The sequence below is a fragment of the Cynocephalus volans genome, chromosome 2, assembly GCF_027409185.1.
Source record: "Cynocephalus volans isolate mCynVol1 chromosome 2, mCynVol1.pri, whole genome shotgun sequence".
In the NCBI taxonomy this organism is placed as follows: Eukaryota; Metazoa; Chordata; class Mammalia; order Dermoptera; family Cynocephalidae; genus Cynocephalus; species Cynocephalus volans.
Genome location: NC_084461.1, coordinates 169,817,220 through 169,831,943, shown reverse-complemented (window position 1 = coordinate 169,831,943; position 14,724 = coordinate 169,817,220). Strand labels below are relative to the sequence as shown.

The following is a 14,724-nucleotide window of genomic DNA, read 5'->3' as shown; positions in this document are numbered from 1 at the left end:
AAAACAATCACTTAAAAAAGATTGGATTTTTTTGATGCCAACACTTCATGCTAGGATAAAACAGAGTAACAAACTTAAGATAACCAAAGAGAGAAGATATGAACCAAGGATTTTTCAACAGCTTCATTGAGGTATAACTGGCAGACAATAAACTATACATATTTAAAGTTTATAATTTGATAAGATTTGACAAGTAATTTTATATCCAGCCAAACTGACTTTCAAGTATAGAAGCCACAAACTGTTATCAACATGCAAGATCTCAGAGAAAATTGTTCTCACAGGTTCTTTGAGAAAAATCTACTCGAGAAGACGTTTCAGAGAACCACTGGAGACACAACAAAAGGACTGGAGGCAAGTATTAAACACTCTTGAAGAAGTAAAAGCAAACGAGGATGTTAAGGGAGAGAGTATAGTATATAGTGGGTATACATTCTGACAATGCAGAAAAAATTATTTTTTAAATAAGGGGAGAAAGGATTTAGCATATACAAAAAGTTTAACTGTTTTAATTATCACATTGTATTGGAAGTATCAGGATTGTTACTCTTACACTTTTTTTGTGTGTGGAATGAAATGAGTAAATGAGTAATTACGTGACATTATAATTCTTTCATTTCCTATGTCTCTGAGAATCAGGATTACTGATATGGAAGAAAGGAGACACACATGCAAGATAGAAGAGGTTAAATAAAAACGTTATAATCCGGAATATATAAACTGGAAGTATTAGTATGAACCCATAAGATATTTTATCTATCCATCTTATGTTATATACAAGTATGACATACAAACTGTATATCCTATAATGTATAGTATATTATATTATCTATAAATTTTATATCTAGCTAACTATGTATTTCCAACTGTCCACCAAAAGGCCTAGTAGAAATGATGAACCCAGGAACAAAGAGCCTTTCTGGTACCCAGATTTGTCTTGAAATGACAGTTCTCAATAAAGGAAATCAAGTCTTCCTGAGAAAAACGTTGATCCAGGTCAGGGACAGGAAGAAGTTAAGATAAACTCCTTGTTATTCCAAGGAGTTTATCTTAATTTCTTTGTTGTTTTATAGCAACAAAGCTATAAAAGACTAACAGAGCTAAAAGGATTTGAAGAAGTTTCCAATGGCCAAAAGACAATCTTAACATCAATAAATGCAGAGCATGAAAACATAAGTATGTTTAAATCCAAGAGTTCATAATAATAAAACAAAAACAAACCCTTACAAAATTACAATTAGATAGGAGTATAAGTTCCAGTGTTCCATTGTACAGTAGAGTGACTACGGTTAACCGTTAAGTTTTGTATATTACATAATAGCTAGAGGAGGGGTTTTTGAATGTTTTTGCCACCAAGAAACGATAAATGCATGAGGTGATGGATACACTAACTACCCCAACCTGATTATTATACAACATATATAGAGATATCAAGACATCAGATTGTTATCCATAAGCATGTACAATGACATGTGTCAATTAAAAAAAAACCTAATTGGTCACTTTTTATTTTGTTGTTCATTTGTATGCAGTGAAAAAACTAAGTGACCACTGCCCACAAACCACTCTGTTAGTCCAATGGATAAAAAGAAGATGAAGAAAAGTTTTTGCTCACAGTTTTAAGTAGAGACAGAGAAGAATTTAACTCCTAAGCCGGAAATTGCCTGAGCAAAGATCCTGAAAACTACCTTCACTCACCAAATACAATTACTGTGATGCTTTAAAAAAATACTTATACAAATATTCAGGGTGTGACTGTATAGAACTAAACAAATCAAACACTTGTTAAAGAATGTTTACCTTATTTAAGCTCTAGGCTTTTTCTGTTGAGATACAGAACTGCATAAACTTTCTTCCAAATCAAAATGTAGTTAAGTATGTGTGCCTATGTGTGTGGTTGATACCAAATTATTTTTTGACTGATCTGATCACTGTGAAGTATTGTCAAACACTACTTATGCAGGCAATATTTGGTTACAAACATGGGGTATAAACTTAGAGAAATTTTGACAATTACTACCAAAGAAAAAATTTTTAATGTTTTAGTTTCTAAAATTAAACTACCTTATAATGTCATAGTTATTAAATAGGTACACATCCAGACCATTTTAAAGGTATGTAAAAGATGAGGTATCTATTCCAAAATATGATCATTTAATTCAAATAAAAAATTTATTGCAACACACATACCCAATGCAGAATCAAAAAAAGTGTGAAGACCTGAATACAGCCACAAGAACCTTTTTAATGTTAAGCTTAATAACCCATTTGAAATATTTGCCATTTTTTTATTTTGGCAGATAAAATTGGCTTTTAAGGAAGTCACTTACCAATAAATGGCTCTCCTTCACACACAAACAAAACATCATCATCCCTAGGGAAATTAAAATTTAAAAAGCCACCATCAAAATCTAGAAATCACATTAATTATTCATCAACTATAGAAACTATTCCTTAGAATTATGTAGAAGACAGGTTTTGCTATCAATCTATACTGCAAAGAAGCTAAGTTTCCAGTGCTTTGTCTAACCCCGATTTAATTGTCTCTGGATTTAAATTCAAAAATAAGATCCTGCACATGAAAGTACTTTTGAAGCTAGGGGAAAAAAAAAAAATCCCACTATACAAATTATGTGAATTCAGCTTTCTAATCAATTGAAGAATGTACTATTATGCTCAAAGGAAATGATTAAAACCACAGCCAACTTTTTTTCTTTTTTTTTTTTTTACTCCTTTATCCCTAAATAAAATATTGGGATTTTCTCCTAAATCATTTGCTGCTGGGTGCTTTGGAAATGAAATAAATTTTCATATTAAACATAGGAAAAACATAATTGGAAGTAACTCTGCTATAAACGCTTACCCACTACACACCCACCATACATCCAAATGTAAATGACTACACATAACCTATAATTCTGGATTATCAGCATATATACTCCACCCCTGCCCCAACCCATCCCACCACTAATATAAATAAATGATCAGAGACTGTACAGTGAACCAAAAACTACGTTGTAGAAGTTTTCACTTCCTATAGGACATCATAGGAATGTGCTGGATTTTTCTTAGAAGCAGGTCTGTGCTTGCTAAGGAGAAAATTAGGTCGATGCAGATCATTCAACAATGTGACTCAACTATCCTCAGAAACTGAAAGAAGCTGGGAGATAGATACTGCAAAACCAAGAAATTCTTCTACTTTATTTGGATTGGAAATACAGCTTAAAGTATTTTTTATTTGGTCACCATGCTAGCTAACTTTTTTAGATTAGTCTGAAAATTTGTTTTCCTTTTACTGACAAAAATCAGCTACTAAGTTGTATGATCTGGGTAAGTCACTTAATTACACAGATGCTTAGTTTCCTCATTTGTACAATGAATGGACTAGGACTGATTAACTTCAGTGGCAGTATATTATACTGAAAAATCATTCTGACCTGAATTTAAATGAAGATTAAGTTTTGTATAATACTGTAATTTACAGCATCTTTATCTTCACACCATCAATTATATAAACCCATGCTTTGCTGATTAGATGAGATAACTCAGGTAAAGCAATCAGACATAACGGGCTTAGTTAGTAAAGCTGACCCTTGAACACCACAGGTTTGAACTACATGGGTCCTCTGGGATTTTTTTTTTTTTTTTTCCTGAAGTATGAGGGTACTCCAAAAAGTTCATAGAAAGATTCATATGATTTTTTAATTCTATTTTTCCACAAACTTTCCGAAGTACTCTTGTATACACACAGCACTGAAATGTATTTTCTTTTTCTTATGATTTCCTTAATAACATTTACTTTTCTCCAGCTTACTTTATTGTTAAGAATATAGTATATAATACGTATAACATATAAAATATGTGTTAATCAATTATGTTATCAATACTTATGTTATCAATAAGGCTTCCACTCAACAGTGGCCTATTAGAAGTTACGTTTTGGGGTAGTCCAAAGTTACACTGGAATTTTCAGCTGTGTGGGAAGTGATGCCCCTAGCCCCCACATTGTTCAAGGGTCAACTGTACTTAATTTGCATTCCCTTTATTATCTTTTTCGTTAAGTCTCTTCCTGCTCCAAAATTCTCTGATCCTGTGAGGATGGAGTGAGGAGAACTATATACTTGTTTTAAAGAAATAAATTTGCCCGAGATATTTAAAAACAAAAAACAAACAATATGCCCACTACTGTGGTCGATCACTGGTGAGATCTCTAGTCAGAATTCTATCATATTTAGCAAATTTTCACAGAAGTAGGTCTTGTAATGTTTATTAAATTTAAAGCATCCTTAGGAAATGAACTTAACAATAAGCAGTTGCATATATGAGATCAGTTAGATTTTTAACAGTAAAAACTCCATGTCTTATTACATTGGTCTCTAGTACCACAAAGACAAAATTCCTCATAGCCATGTATGAACTATACAGAAAGATTACCAGTATGATGGAATGGACTACGAGATTTCTGTCTGCCTAAGTCCACATGATTTACATTCCAAGGAGCAAATTCTAGGCAATCACTTGCCAAAATCCTGCATTCTTGGCAGTGATTAAACAACTACTTAAGGGAAACAGCTTAGCACCAAGAGGCTGAGGGCACACTGCTGTCAACTTATAAAAAGGTGAAGGTTACCTGATCAAAGCAATATCATCAATCAGTCCACCTTTCCCATTATACACACTGGTGGCTTTTATGCCGAGTTTACTGCTGGCCACAGAAAGCAAATCAGATAATGTTCCATATACAGCAACCACCTGTAAACATATCAGATTAATTTGAACAACTTATATAGTGAATTTCATCACCCACAAATTACAAACCATCACACTATTAACAGGACTAAAAAACTAGATTATCACATAAAAGGGGATTTCATGAGGTTCGTAACAGTGTCCCTTTTTCTTCTATGACTCATATATTTACTTAATGCCTCGTACTGCAGAAACGCAAAACTAGAGAATAAGAAATTGTCTCTGGCCAAAACCAATCTACAATCTTAAGATATGTTAAATTGTGCTCCAGTTCTGAAGTAGACAGACTTGCACTTGAATCTAGATTCTCACATTTTCTAGCTGTCAACTTGAGACTAAAACTAAACCTCTTTATTCTTCTGTTGCTTTAACTAGAAATGAAGAAAAAACAGTAGCACCTATCTCAGGTTATTATGAGGATGAAACGAGTTAATGCATGATAAGAGTTTAGCAAAGTGCTGGAGACCTATTAAGTCCTTACTATGTTGTTCTTATATTATTCCTTTGATAGAGGAATGGTTCATCTTAAAAACAGGAATGATTTAGTGCTATCTATTATATTGTTTACTGCACCAACTACAGGTTGAGTATCCCTTATCCAAAATGATTGGGACCAGAAGTGTTTTGGATTTTGGACTTTTTTGGATTTTGGAATGTCTACATATACATAATGAAATATCTTAGGTGTGGGACCCAAGTCTAAACACATAGCCTAAAGGTTACTTTATACAATACATTTAATATTCTTGTGCATGAAACACATAACCTGTCACACAAGTCTAGTGTGAACTTCCCACCTCATTTATTTAATTCTTTAATAACTACTTCAGATACAAGAGAACAAAATTGGAATCTGAGTTCTCTACTTTTGGAAGATTGCGTGCTCCTGTGTTAGTGAGCAAAAAAAGTTTTTATTCTACAAAAGCCAGACTTTAGTGACTGACCTTCAGTATACAGCAAACAGCCAGGTGACAATGAATTGATCTGTCCTGCTCTGAAAGGCACTGTCTAATACATGTACAAGATATACACAACTGCTTAAGCAGGGGACTGAGAATCTCTACATGTGGTCATAATTATAACTGTGGGTTCCCAGTGGCTGAGCTTTATAGTTGTACCATTATCAGCGAGGACCTCTGAAAGTTATGAGTGAAAAGCAGGTGAGGAGCTAAACATAAAGCATGAACAGCTAACTGACTTCCTATGAATACTCTATAAAGGTACCATATGAAATGAGGACCAGGGTTGGTCCTCTGTCCACCAGTGACTGGAGTACAGTGGCCAATTTTCAGTTAAATAAATGAAGTGAAGAGCAGGGCATGGAAGCAGGTGCTCACTAACACAGGAGCATGCAATCTTCCAAAAGCAGAGAACTCAGATTCCAACTTTGTTCTCTTGTATCTGAAGGATGAAGGTCAGGAGAGTGCTGCAAGGTGGGGCGTTTGGGGAAGGCTTGAAAGCAAGCACAATCTAAAGGGAACCAGGTGGAATATAAAGAACATGTACGATCTAAGTGTCCATAAACAGATAACTGGGTAAACAAAATGTGGTATATACATACAGTAGAATGTTATTCAGCTATAAAAAAGAATAAAATTCTGACACATGCTATAACATGGATGAACCTTGAAAACATTACGCTAAGCGAAATAAGTCAGACACTTTAAAAGGACAAATATTATATGATTCCATTCATATGAAAGTACCTAGAACTGGCAAGTTCAAAGAGACAAAAAGTAGAGTAAAGGTTTCAGGGCAGAGATGGGAATGGAGAGTTATTGCTTAATGAGTGTGGGTTATGCTTGGCATGATAACAATGTTTTGGAAATAAATAGTGATGATGGTTATACACACATTGTGAATGTACTTAATGCCAATGAAGTATACACACTTACAAATGATTAAAACGGTAAATGTTTTGTTATATTTTACCATAATAAAAAAGAATACTGCAAAGCACTTGGCACAGTGTCTTCTTGTACATAGCAGGCATGCTATGAATAAATGAAGCCTGAATAAAATATGTCCGCCATGTTTCCCACCATTTTCCAGCTCTGCAATAGAGCCTGGAATTCTGTTATTGCATGTACATATTCCTGGGAGAAAAGGCAGAAAATTATAGTACATAGGGCATTAACATACAGCAAATCTGGTTGTGTTAAGGTAGAGGGCATGAAGAGACTAAGAAGAGAGAAGCAAAAATGGTAAGGAGCAAGAGACTGGCCCAAGCAGATGCACAACAACTTTTACAGTTGGGAAGGTGCTGGGAGGAGGGTGAGAAACTCCTCTTGCCAACACCAACATGCTTGTCATAGTTACCAAGATACTAAGAACTTCCTAAATCTTTCTTTTTCTCCTCTTATATATCTCTGCCTGTTGTATGCTCTACATGGCTTTCTTTTGCCCGATATTATCCACTCCTTGCTCTAACATCATCGTTTTCCCTGGCATTTTTCACTTCTATTGGCAACACCATGAAGTGGATGCAAGTTTCATGTATCTATCTACATTATTCTCCTGTGCTTAATTTGAATATTAGAGATTAAGATTTACTATGACTCATTTTTCAAAATACATCAAAAATTGAATTGTTGTCTATCTCCATATAGATTGACTTGGTGTTTCCTGTGGGTCAGTAGTCTTCTAATGAAAACGAAGGCCATCTGCCATGTTCTAAAGGGGCACTGCCCAATGTGGAAGCCACCAGCTACATGTGACTATTTAAATTTTAATTTATTAAAAATTATTACAATTTAAAATGCACCTCATCAGTGACACTAGCTGCAGCTTAAATGCTCAGTGGCCACATTAGCTAGTGGTTACAATATTGAACAGTGCAGGTATGGAATATTTCCAACATCACAGAAGTTCCATCAGACAGCACTATTCTAAAGAGCAGAATAAAATGAAGAACAAAGAAACATCTATTTTAATTCTTCTAGGCTTGCCCATCACATAGCAACCCACAGTAACAAACTGATACAGTGCAACTCAAGACCTGTTTGCTGTCTTAAATAGAGGGTGGGAAGATGTTCCCTTTCTCCCCCATTGAAGTCAGACTTGACCACCCACACACACAATGTTTGGCCAAAGACTATTCTCAAGGCAATCAAAGCACAACAGGTATTTTCTTGTACACTGCAAAACTACTAAGGAGCACATTCTAGGCATAAATTTAGTTCAGCTTCTATTTTATTATCACTTAAATCAGTTCTAACACAGTACCAAACACAATTTATCATTCAATAGTTATTTTCCAATCTGACTTGCTACCTGAACTCTAAAGGTTCAATGAAAAAGTTTTAATTTGTAAAAAGTTGTGAATTCTGTGAATAAACGTAACCAACTATCCCTTGTTAATGCTGCTGTGCTGCACTAAAGAAGTATATCGTCAATTAGTGCCGCCCTAATCAAACATCAAGAAAACAACTGACCCTAGCTTAACTGTAAGGAACCAATGTTAGAATGTTATGTTATAATGTATAATGTCAAATGTTATAATACCAGACTTATTGTACGCCTTTGACAAATATTCTTGAATGTTGAGTGAAATTTCATTGCTTTCAGAGTGCTGAATCAGGACACATCTTTTTTGTGTGTGTGTCAGTTATATTTAAGTCTCATCCACTGACAGTAAGTTGAAAAACAAAGGACACAGTACAAATGCAATTCTAAAGTTATATTCATAAAACTATTGAAAGTGGCTATCTTTGGATAATGGAATTATGGCTGACTTTTTAAGAGTTTTTTGTTTCATTTTATTTTCCAAATTTGTTACAAAGAACCTGCATTACTTACACAACAAGGGGGAAAACTTTTAATTTACTTTAAGGTCTCCATTGTTCTAGATCCTAGTTTAACAAAATTATTTTAGCAGTTGGCAATCTAACTATTGACAATTTCCTTTAAAAGAAATAATCAAAGAGTCATCAGAGAAAACAAAATTAAAATATGAAGAATTTTACAGTTCTGTAAGTTTGAAAATTTCCATTAAATTGAGCCGATATAATTGTTTTTTACTTGGAGAGCTATTTTTGGCATTTGTTTTTCAGCTGGAATCATTTGCACATACTAACACTACCAAAAAAAAAAAAGGAATATTCAAAATCTCTGTATTTTATATTAACTAATCAGAAATCAGATTTTAAAAAATACGTATCAAGATGAAAATGTGATACACATGGAAAATATTTTTAAGTTAATGAGAAAGAGTTTCACACAGACTCTTACATGTATTTTTCTTTATATAACAACTCTGTTGGGGAAAAGTGTCAATGGAAATCTTGTATATCGTTGGATATAAGCTCATTGGTACAAATAGTGCTAAGCTTACTTTAGTCCTATACTGAACCAGAGAGAAAGGCCAAGCATTTACAACATGATTATGCTTATAAAGATTATTTGCTTTGTGTGTGCTATACTCCCCATTATGGACCTGAACTTTGCACGTCACTCTGATTATCTATGTTAATAACATAGGCACTGAGAATGGAAGCATTTTATGGAGTAAATTGAGAAGCACATCTATTAAAGTTTATGATGACTAAATAACATTACTATTCAGACTTAATAATCCTTTCTAAATTTCAGATCCCACGACAGCTGGGAAAGTAAATGATATACCATGCCTAGTAGGATTGGCTAGTTTTAATTTGCCTTTAAACACCATTTTCAAATTGTAACTTATGTTACTTTAGTTTAAAAATAAAAACCCGCATATGTATTTAAAACATTTTTTTTCTTATAGTCTCACATTGACTGATTGATTGACTGATGGCTGGTCAGTATAGGGATCCAAATCCTTGACCTTGGTGTTATGACACCACTCTAACCAACTGAACTAACCAGCCAGCCCCTCTTAAGACGTTTATTACATAATGCACAGTCAATAAATACTTGTTAAATTTATACAGGCTGATTTACCCAACCAAAGTACCAATCACAATTAATAACTAAATGTAGAACTCAATTTACTCTACCTACACTTTCAGTTTAATACATGTACAAAATTTAAATGATTTTATTCCTAAAAAAAGATGACATAACTAACTCTAAAGTCAAGAAGGAAAATATTTAAAATTGAAAATTCTGACAATACCAAGGGTTGGAGAAGATGTGGATCAATGAGATGTTTATTCAATGCTGGTGGGAATATAAGTTACTTCAATGACTTTGAAAAACAATTTGGCATTATTTTGTGAAATTGAACATTTACATTCCCTAACACCCCATAATTATAACTACATATATTCCTGAGCAGTTGTTCTCAAAGGTGTGGTGCCAACACCTGCAGCGTTAGAACTGCCTAGAAATTTGTTAGAAATGCACATTCCTAGTCCCACCCTAAACCAGCAATCTTAAACTGTGGGGATGGAGTCCAACAACTTGTTTTCTCAAGTCTTCTCAGTGACTCTGATGAATGTTCGAGTTTGAGTACTGCCCTAGAAAAATGCTTGCCCACGTGCACCAGGATACACATACAGAAATATTAATGGCAGCACTGTTAATTTAATAGCAAGACATGAAGAATATAAACAACCAAATGTCCATAGAGAGGAGGATGGATAAATTGTGGTAGTATTTTTATATAATGAGCTTTCATGAAAATGGGCTTTCATGAAATGTGCAGGTGTTTGGATATTTGTTATAATATTTTCTTTCAAATTTTTATGTGTATTAATACTCTTTATTATATACTTTTGTATTATCAAATATATTAGGAAATGTTTAAGTTTAAGGAGTGAGCCTTCACGAGATTCTGAATAATGTTCAGATTTCAAGAGGCTAATCTTCACATAGGTTTTCACCTTTCCATACCTCTAACAATGATGGGTTCAAATCTGGACACTTAATACCAACAACATATTTCTGACCTCACATCAAAGCTATTCCTGGACCATGAACGTAAAGATCAGTACAGAATGAAAATCTGTTTCTTACGCCACTATGTCTGCAGGGTGTCTTGGTGCATCACACCCAGAATGTACTCGGTAAGTGCTGGTTAAATGAATGAGTGATGAATGAATAAGGTATACAAAAGGTCTGTTATGTGCACAGCTCATTATTGAGTATTCTGAAGTAAACAACCCATTTAGTGTTCAAGATGTACATAAACTTTGTTTGCACTGACATCAGGTTGCTTAGAAAACACATACTACATTCAGATGTCCAAGTTCTCATTTCAATTTCCTTAATGCCAACTCTTACAGGGACTGTTAAAAAGAGACCAATGGGAATTCGGACGCATATGGAGAAAGGATGAAAGATCCAAGCACACCTGACTCTTCTGGGGCAATTTCAAAAAAACAAAACCAAAAAAACCCCAAAATTTAAGTTAAAGATCCTAATTTTTTAGAACTATGACCTTCAAATGTTTTTGACTATGCACCCCAATTGTAAAATATTTGGGGGCATGTGTTTAAACATTTGTATATTTACTTATTTATAAACTATATACTACTGTCAGAAAGAACATGTTTTCCCAAATGATATAAGGACTGCTGTGGTCTATATGAACTGGCCAGTAAGAATCCCCTAAATCTTTACCATTAAATTTTGAGAGATTCTGCCAAATATAAGATTGACTTTAACATTTTTTCCTTGTTTGTTTGTTTTGTTTTTGTTTGGCTGCTGGCCATTACAGGGATTGAACCCTGGACCTTGGTGTTATCAGCACCACGTTCTAACCAACTGAGCTAACCAGCCAACCCCCAAGATTGACTTTAAACATTAAAAATTTAGGAAAAAAAAAAAAAAAGAAAAAAATTCTTTAGCCATTTGTCTTCATGTGCCGGAAAATATTTTCAAACGTCTTGCTAATTGGGTTGACCTCAACCTATCACAGGCTAGTATTTCAAGGAACAATATATACTTAGGGAGAGTTTGATTGTTAATAGTAGTTATTAAATAGGATTTCAAATAGTTTTTTTTTTTTAAATTTTTTAAATATGGCACTGTTTGACTTCTCAGGTCCAAAAAGATCCATTTTTAAAAAATCTCTTAGTTTATACCAGGAGAAGTGGCAGCCCTGCCATTTTCTTGTTTACCTGTACTCGCATAATTAACATTGCCTGCAATTTGGTTTCTTTGGAGGACTCTTTTAAAGTCACTTGGCATTTTGGTGAGAGTTAATTTAATTAAAACTGGATGATATAAATCTTAACGTGGCACATTGTAAGCGCTCATATCACAATATGTCCACATGAACCAATCAGTGAAGCGGCCATCAATTTTTTCACATTTGAAGATCATCCCTGCAGGCTCGAGACTGGCTGACTCAGTGACTGGAGGCACCTATGTTATTCCAGGTTAGAAAAATCGAATTTTCATATTGTCTTATATTTTTAAGTAAAAAATGTAAATAAAAGGTATAACATCTCTTCCTAAACTCCAATGGATCATCTTACACACCCTCTGTGGTATGCCATCTCACTCTGGAAACCATTGTTTTAGAGAATGCAAAACCCTCTCTTCAACATCAAAAATGTTCACGACTTACATTTATTCAGTATATAGAAAATACGTGGTGAACAGAAGATCTCTCTCTGTGCCTCCCTCCCCCCCAGGCTTTATGGCCCTGACAGGCAACCACTGAACAAGCTTTGAGAGGGAAACATTTGAAAAAAACAGAGATTATTCTTATGACCAGGAAATAAAAATAGAAGCTAGGTAAATAAGGATAATGTGACACAGATATTCCAACTGGTGGATGGGAAATCAAATTCTATTTGTTTCGGCATGTTCTTAATGAACATTTATGTCATGATCATGCCAATCCGACTAAATAGTCATTTTAAGTATACAAAAATGTGGGCTGCTACGTACTCTTCTGCTCTTTTGTCAAATAAGAGTAATATTATTTCTTAATCAGCTGAAGGGAGAGGAAACACTGACAACTTTAATTTATAATCTGTTCTCCAGTTGAGTAGTAAGGATTATGGTATTGTTTCTTAATATCAAAAATCACACCCGTTTGATTTCTCCAGTTTGGATGTTTATGATCTTTGTAACATAAACATATTTACTTTTAATTATTTGAGATGCATTCTCCCCAGTCTTTTGAGATTCTCTAGCAAAATATTTTTAAAGTAAATAAAATTTAAATCCCAAAATCTAACCTAGTCAAAACTAGATAGAGCTTTTTAAAAAAGTATCAAAAATAATATGGACAGACCAACTCAGCCAGTCCTTGACAACAACAAAATCCAGTGGGTTCAGAAGAGATTTAGAGCATAGCTAAATATTTACGATTGGGACTAAACATTTTGTCTTTCATGGAGTACCACAGCAGTGATGTTGGATAAAAAGGTCAATCAGAGGTTTGTTTTTGAAAACAAATTACAATTGTTACTTTGGATATACTAAATCTTTCTTCCAGTAACAAACACAACTTTTAACTACAAAAGTTTAGAAAAAGTTAATAATTGTCAGAAATGTGAATTCTGTGAAGCATATTTTTGATGTAACATTCATGAAAACTCAAGAACTTGAACTTACGCCAAATCCGGTTTTGTATGAGTATCAAATCTCTAAGACCAGAAGAACACAAAATTATAGTCAACACACCACACTGTGTTTTAAATTTTCAGAGTAAGTTTACTCAAAACTGCAGAGGAGTTGGAAAGCCATTTTTTATGCTGTTGGACAGTTTTGCTATTTAAAAATTTACAATGTTTCCAGAATGTGCAGGAGCAGAGTATTCTGGCAAAGAATACAGTGAGGCCAATTTAACCTTTACCTTAGACTCTAAAGGCTTAGTTACTTCTGGGTTCATTTAGTCACACAATAAATGTCTGCCTTGCACGGTCAAAATTTTCCAAAGCAGCAGAACTTTCATGGGTGGGGCAAGAGGTTGAGAAAGGAACAGGATTCATCTTGGCTTGCTCCAGCACTGGAAAAATATTTAGCACCACACCCTCAGCAAAGGCCTAACACAGCAAAGGCTACTGTCATACCAATCCGCTTTGGTCTGTTGTCACAGTCCTCTAAGGAACCAAAATAAGGCAAAATGATAAAAGTTTGGCAGCGGTGAGGATTGGTGGATTGGGGTACCTAAAACAGAGCGAGGAAAACCATCAAGAAAATGTCACACGTTTAAACCTCTACTTGACCTAGGACGGGAGAGTATTTTACTTATCCGCCGGTAGTTGAATTCTTTTTACCTGGCCAGTCTCACGTGCCCTGGTCATCATCACCACTTTCCTGAGCTGACCATTACTCAGCATGAAGCTAGACAGCAGCGCATCTCCATCCAGCCAGGGATGGGGGAGCGGGGTCTTGGGGGTCCGGGCGGTCGAGGACGATCAGCTCGGAGAGTGCAGGTGACAGAGGCCCTGCCCACGCCCTCCGTCCTCCTGGACCCTCACCCTGGACTGGGGAAGCTCGGAGTCCCCGGACAGCCAAGCAGCTGAAGGGCAGGCTCGGGCAAGGAAGCTCGAGAGTCGGGAGGACGACCCCCACCACCTGCCTGCGCCCTGCCCCACTTTAGCTGGCCGCCCCCGTCCCGCAGCTGTTCCGCCGCGACCCCTTACCTTTCCGTTCTTGGGGCTGCCGTTTAGGAACAGGGTCACCCGCCTCATCGCGCTGCCCCCGCTGGGTCCTGAGGGCGCCGCCACCCTCCCGCCGGGCCCTCCTCCCCCCTTTCTCTCCTCCCGCCCTTCCCCTCCCTCCACCCACTCGGGCTCTCCCCCCTTCGCCACCTTCCCTCTCTTAGGGACACACCACACACACGCACTCGCCGTCCCACACCCCGGGGTTGGCCGGTCCTCCTTCCCACCCCGCCCCTCAGCGCCTCAGCCCGCCTGGACCCCTTCCCCCACCTCTCCGAGAGTGACCCTGAGCTTCACCAATCAACCCGCGGCGTCGGCCAGAACTCAGCGAATCAGCGCCCGGCACCGGGAAGGCTCCGACCAACCCAGCCGGAATGGAGGGCGGGAAGAAAGGCTGAAAGCTAGTAGACGGAAAGGGGTATCAGCC

At 36.1% G+C, this 14,724-nt stretch overlaps 1 protein-coding gene across 2 annotated transcripts in view; it reads right to left on the bottom strand.

Moving 5' to 3' along the window:
* KCTD9 (potassium channel tetramerization domain containing 9) overlaps window positions 1-14,376 on the bottom strand; it is a 29,970-nt gene extending 15,594 nt beyond the window's left edge. The window contains exons 1-3 of one of the 2 annotated variants that reach the window (XM_063087418.1): window positions 14,280-14,376; window positions 4,631-4,752; window positions 2,331-2,374 (exon numbers count right to left, since the gene is read on the bottom strand). In XM_063087418.1, the coding sequence (XP_062943488.1) occupies window positions 2,331-2,374; window positions 4,631-4,752; window positions 14,280-14,327 (214 nt within the window). In that variant the 5' untranslated portion in view covers window positions 14,328-14,376. The remainder of the gene's footprint in view (window positions 1-2,330; window positions 2,375-4,630; window positions 4,753-14,279) is intronic. The other variant, XM_063087420.1, reaches the window with a different exon arrangement.
* Between the last annotated feature and the right edge of the window lie 348 nt (window positions 14,377-14,724).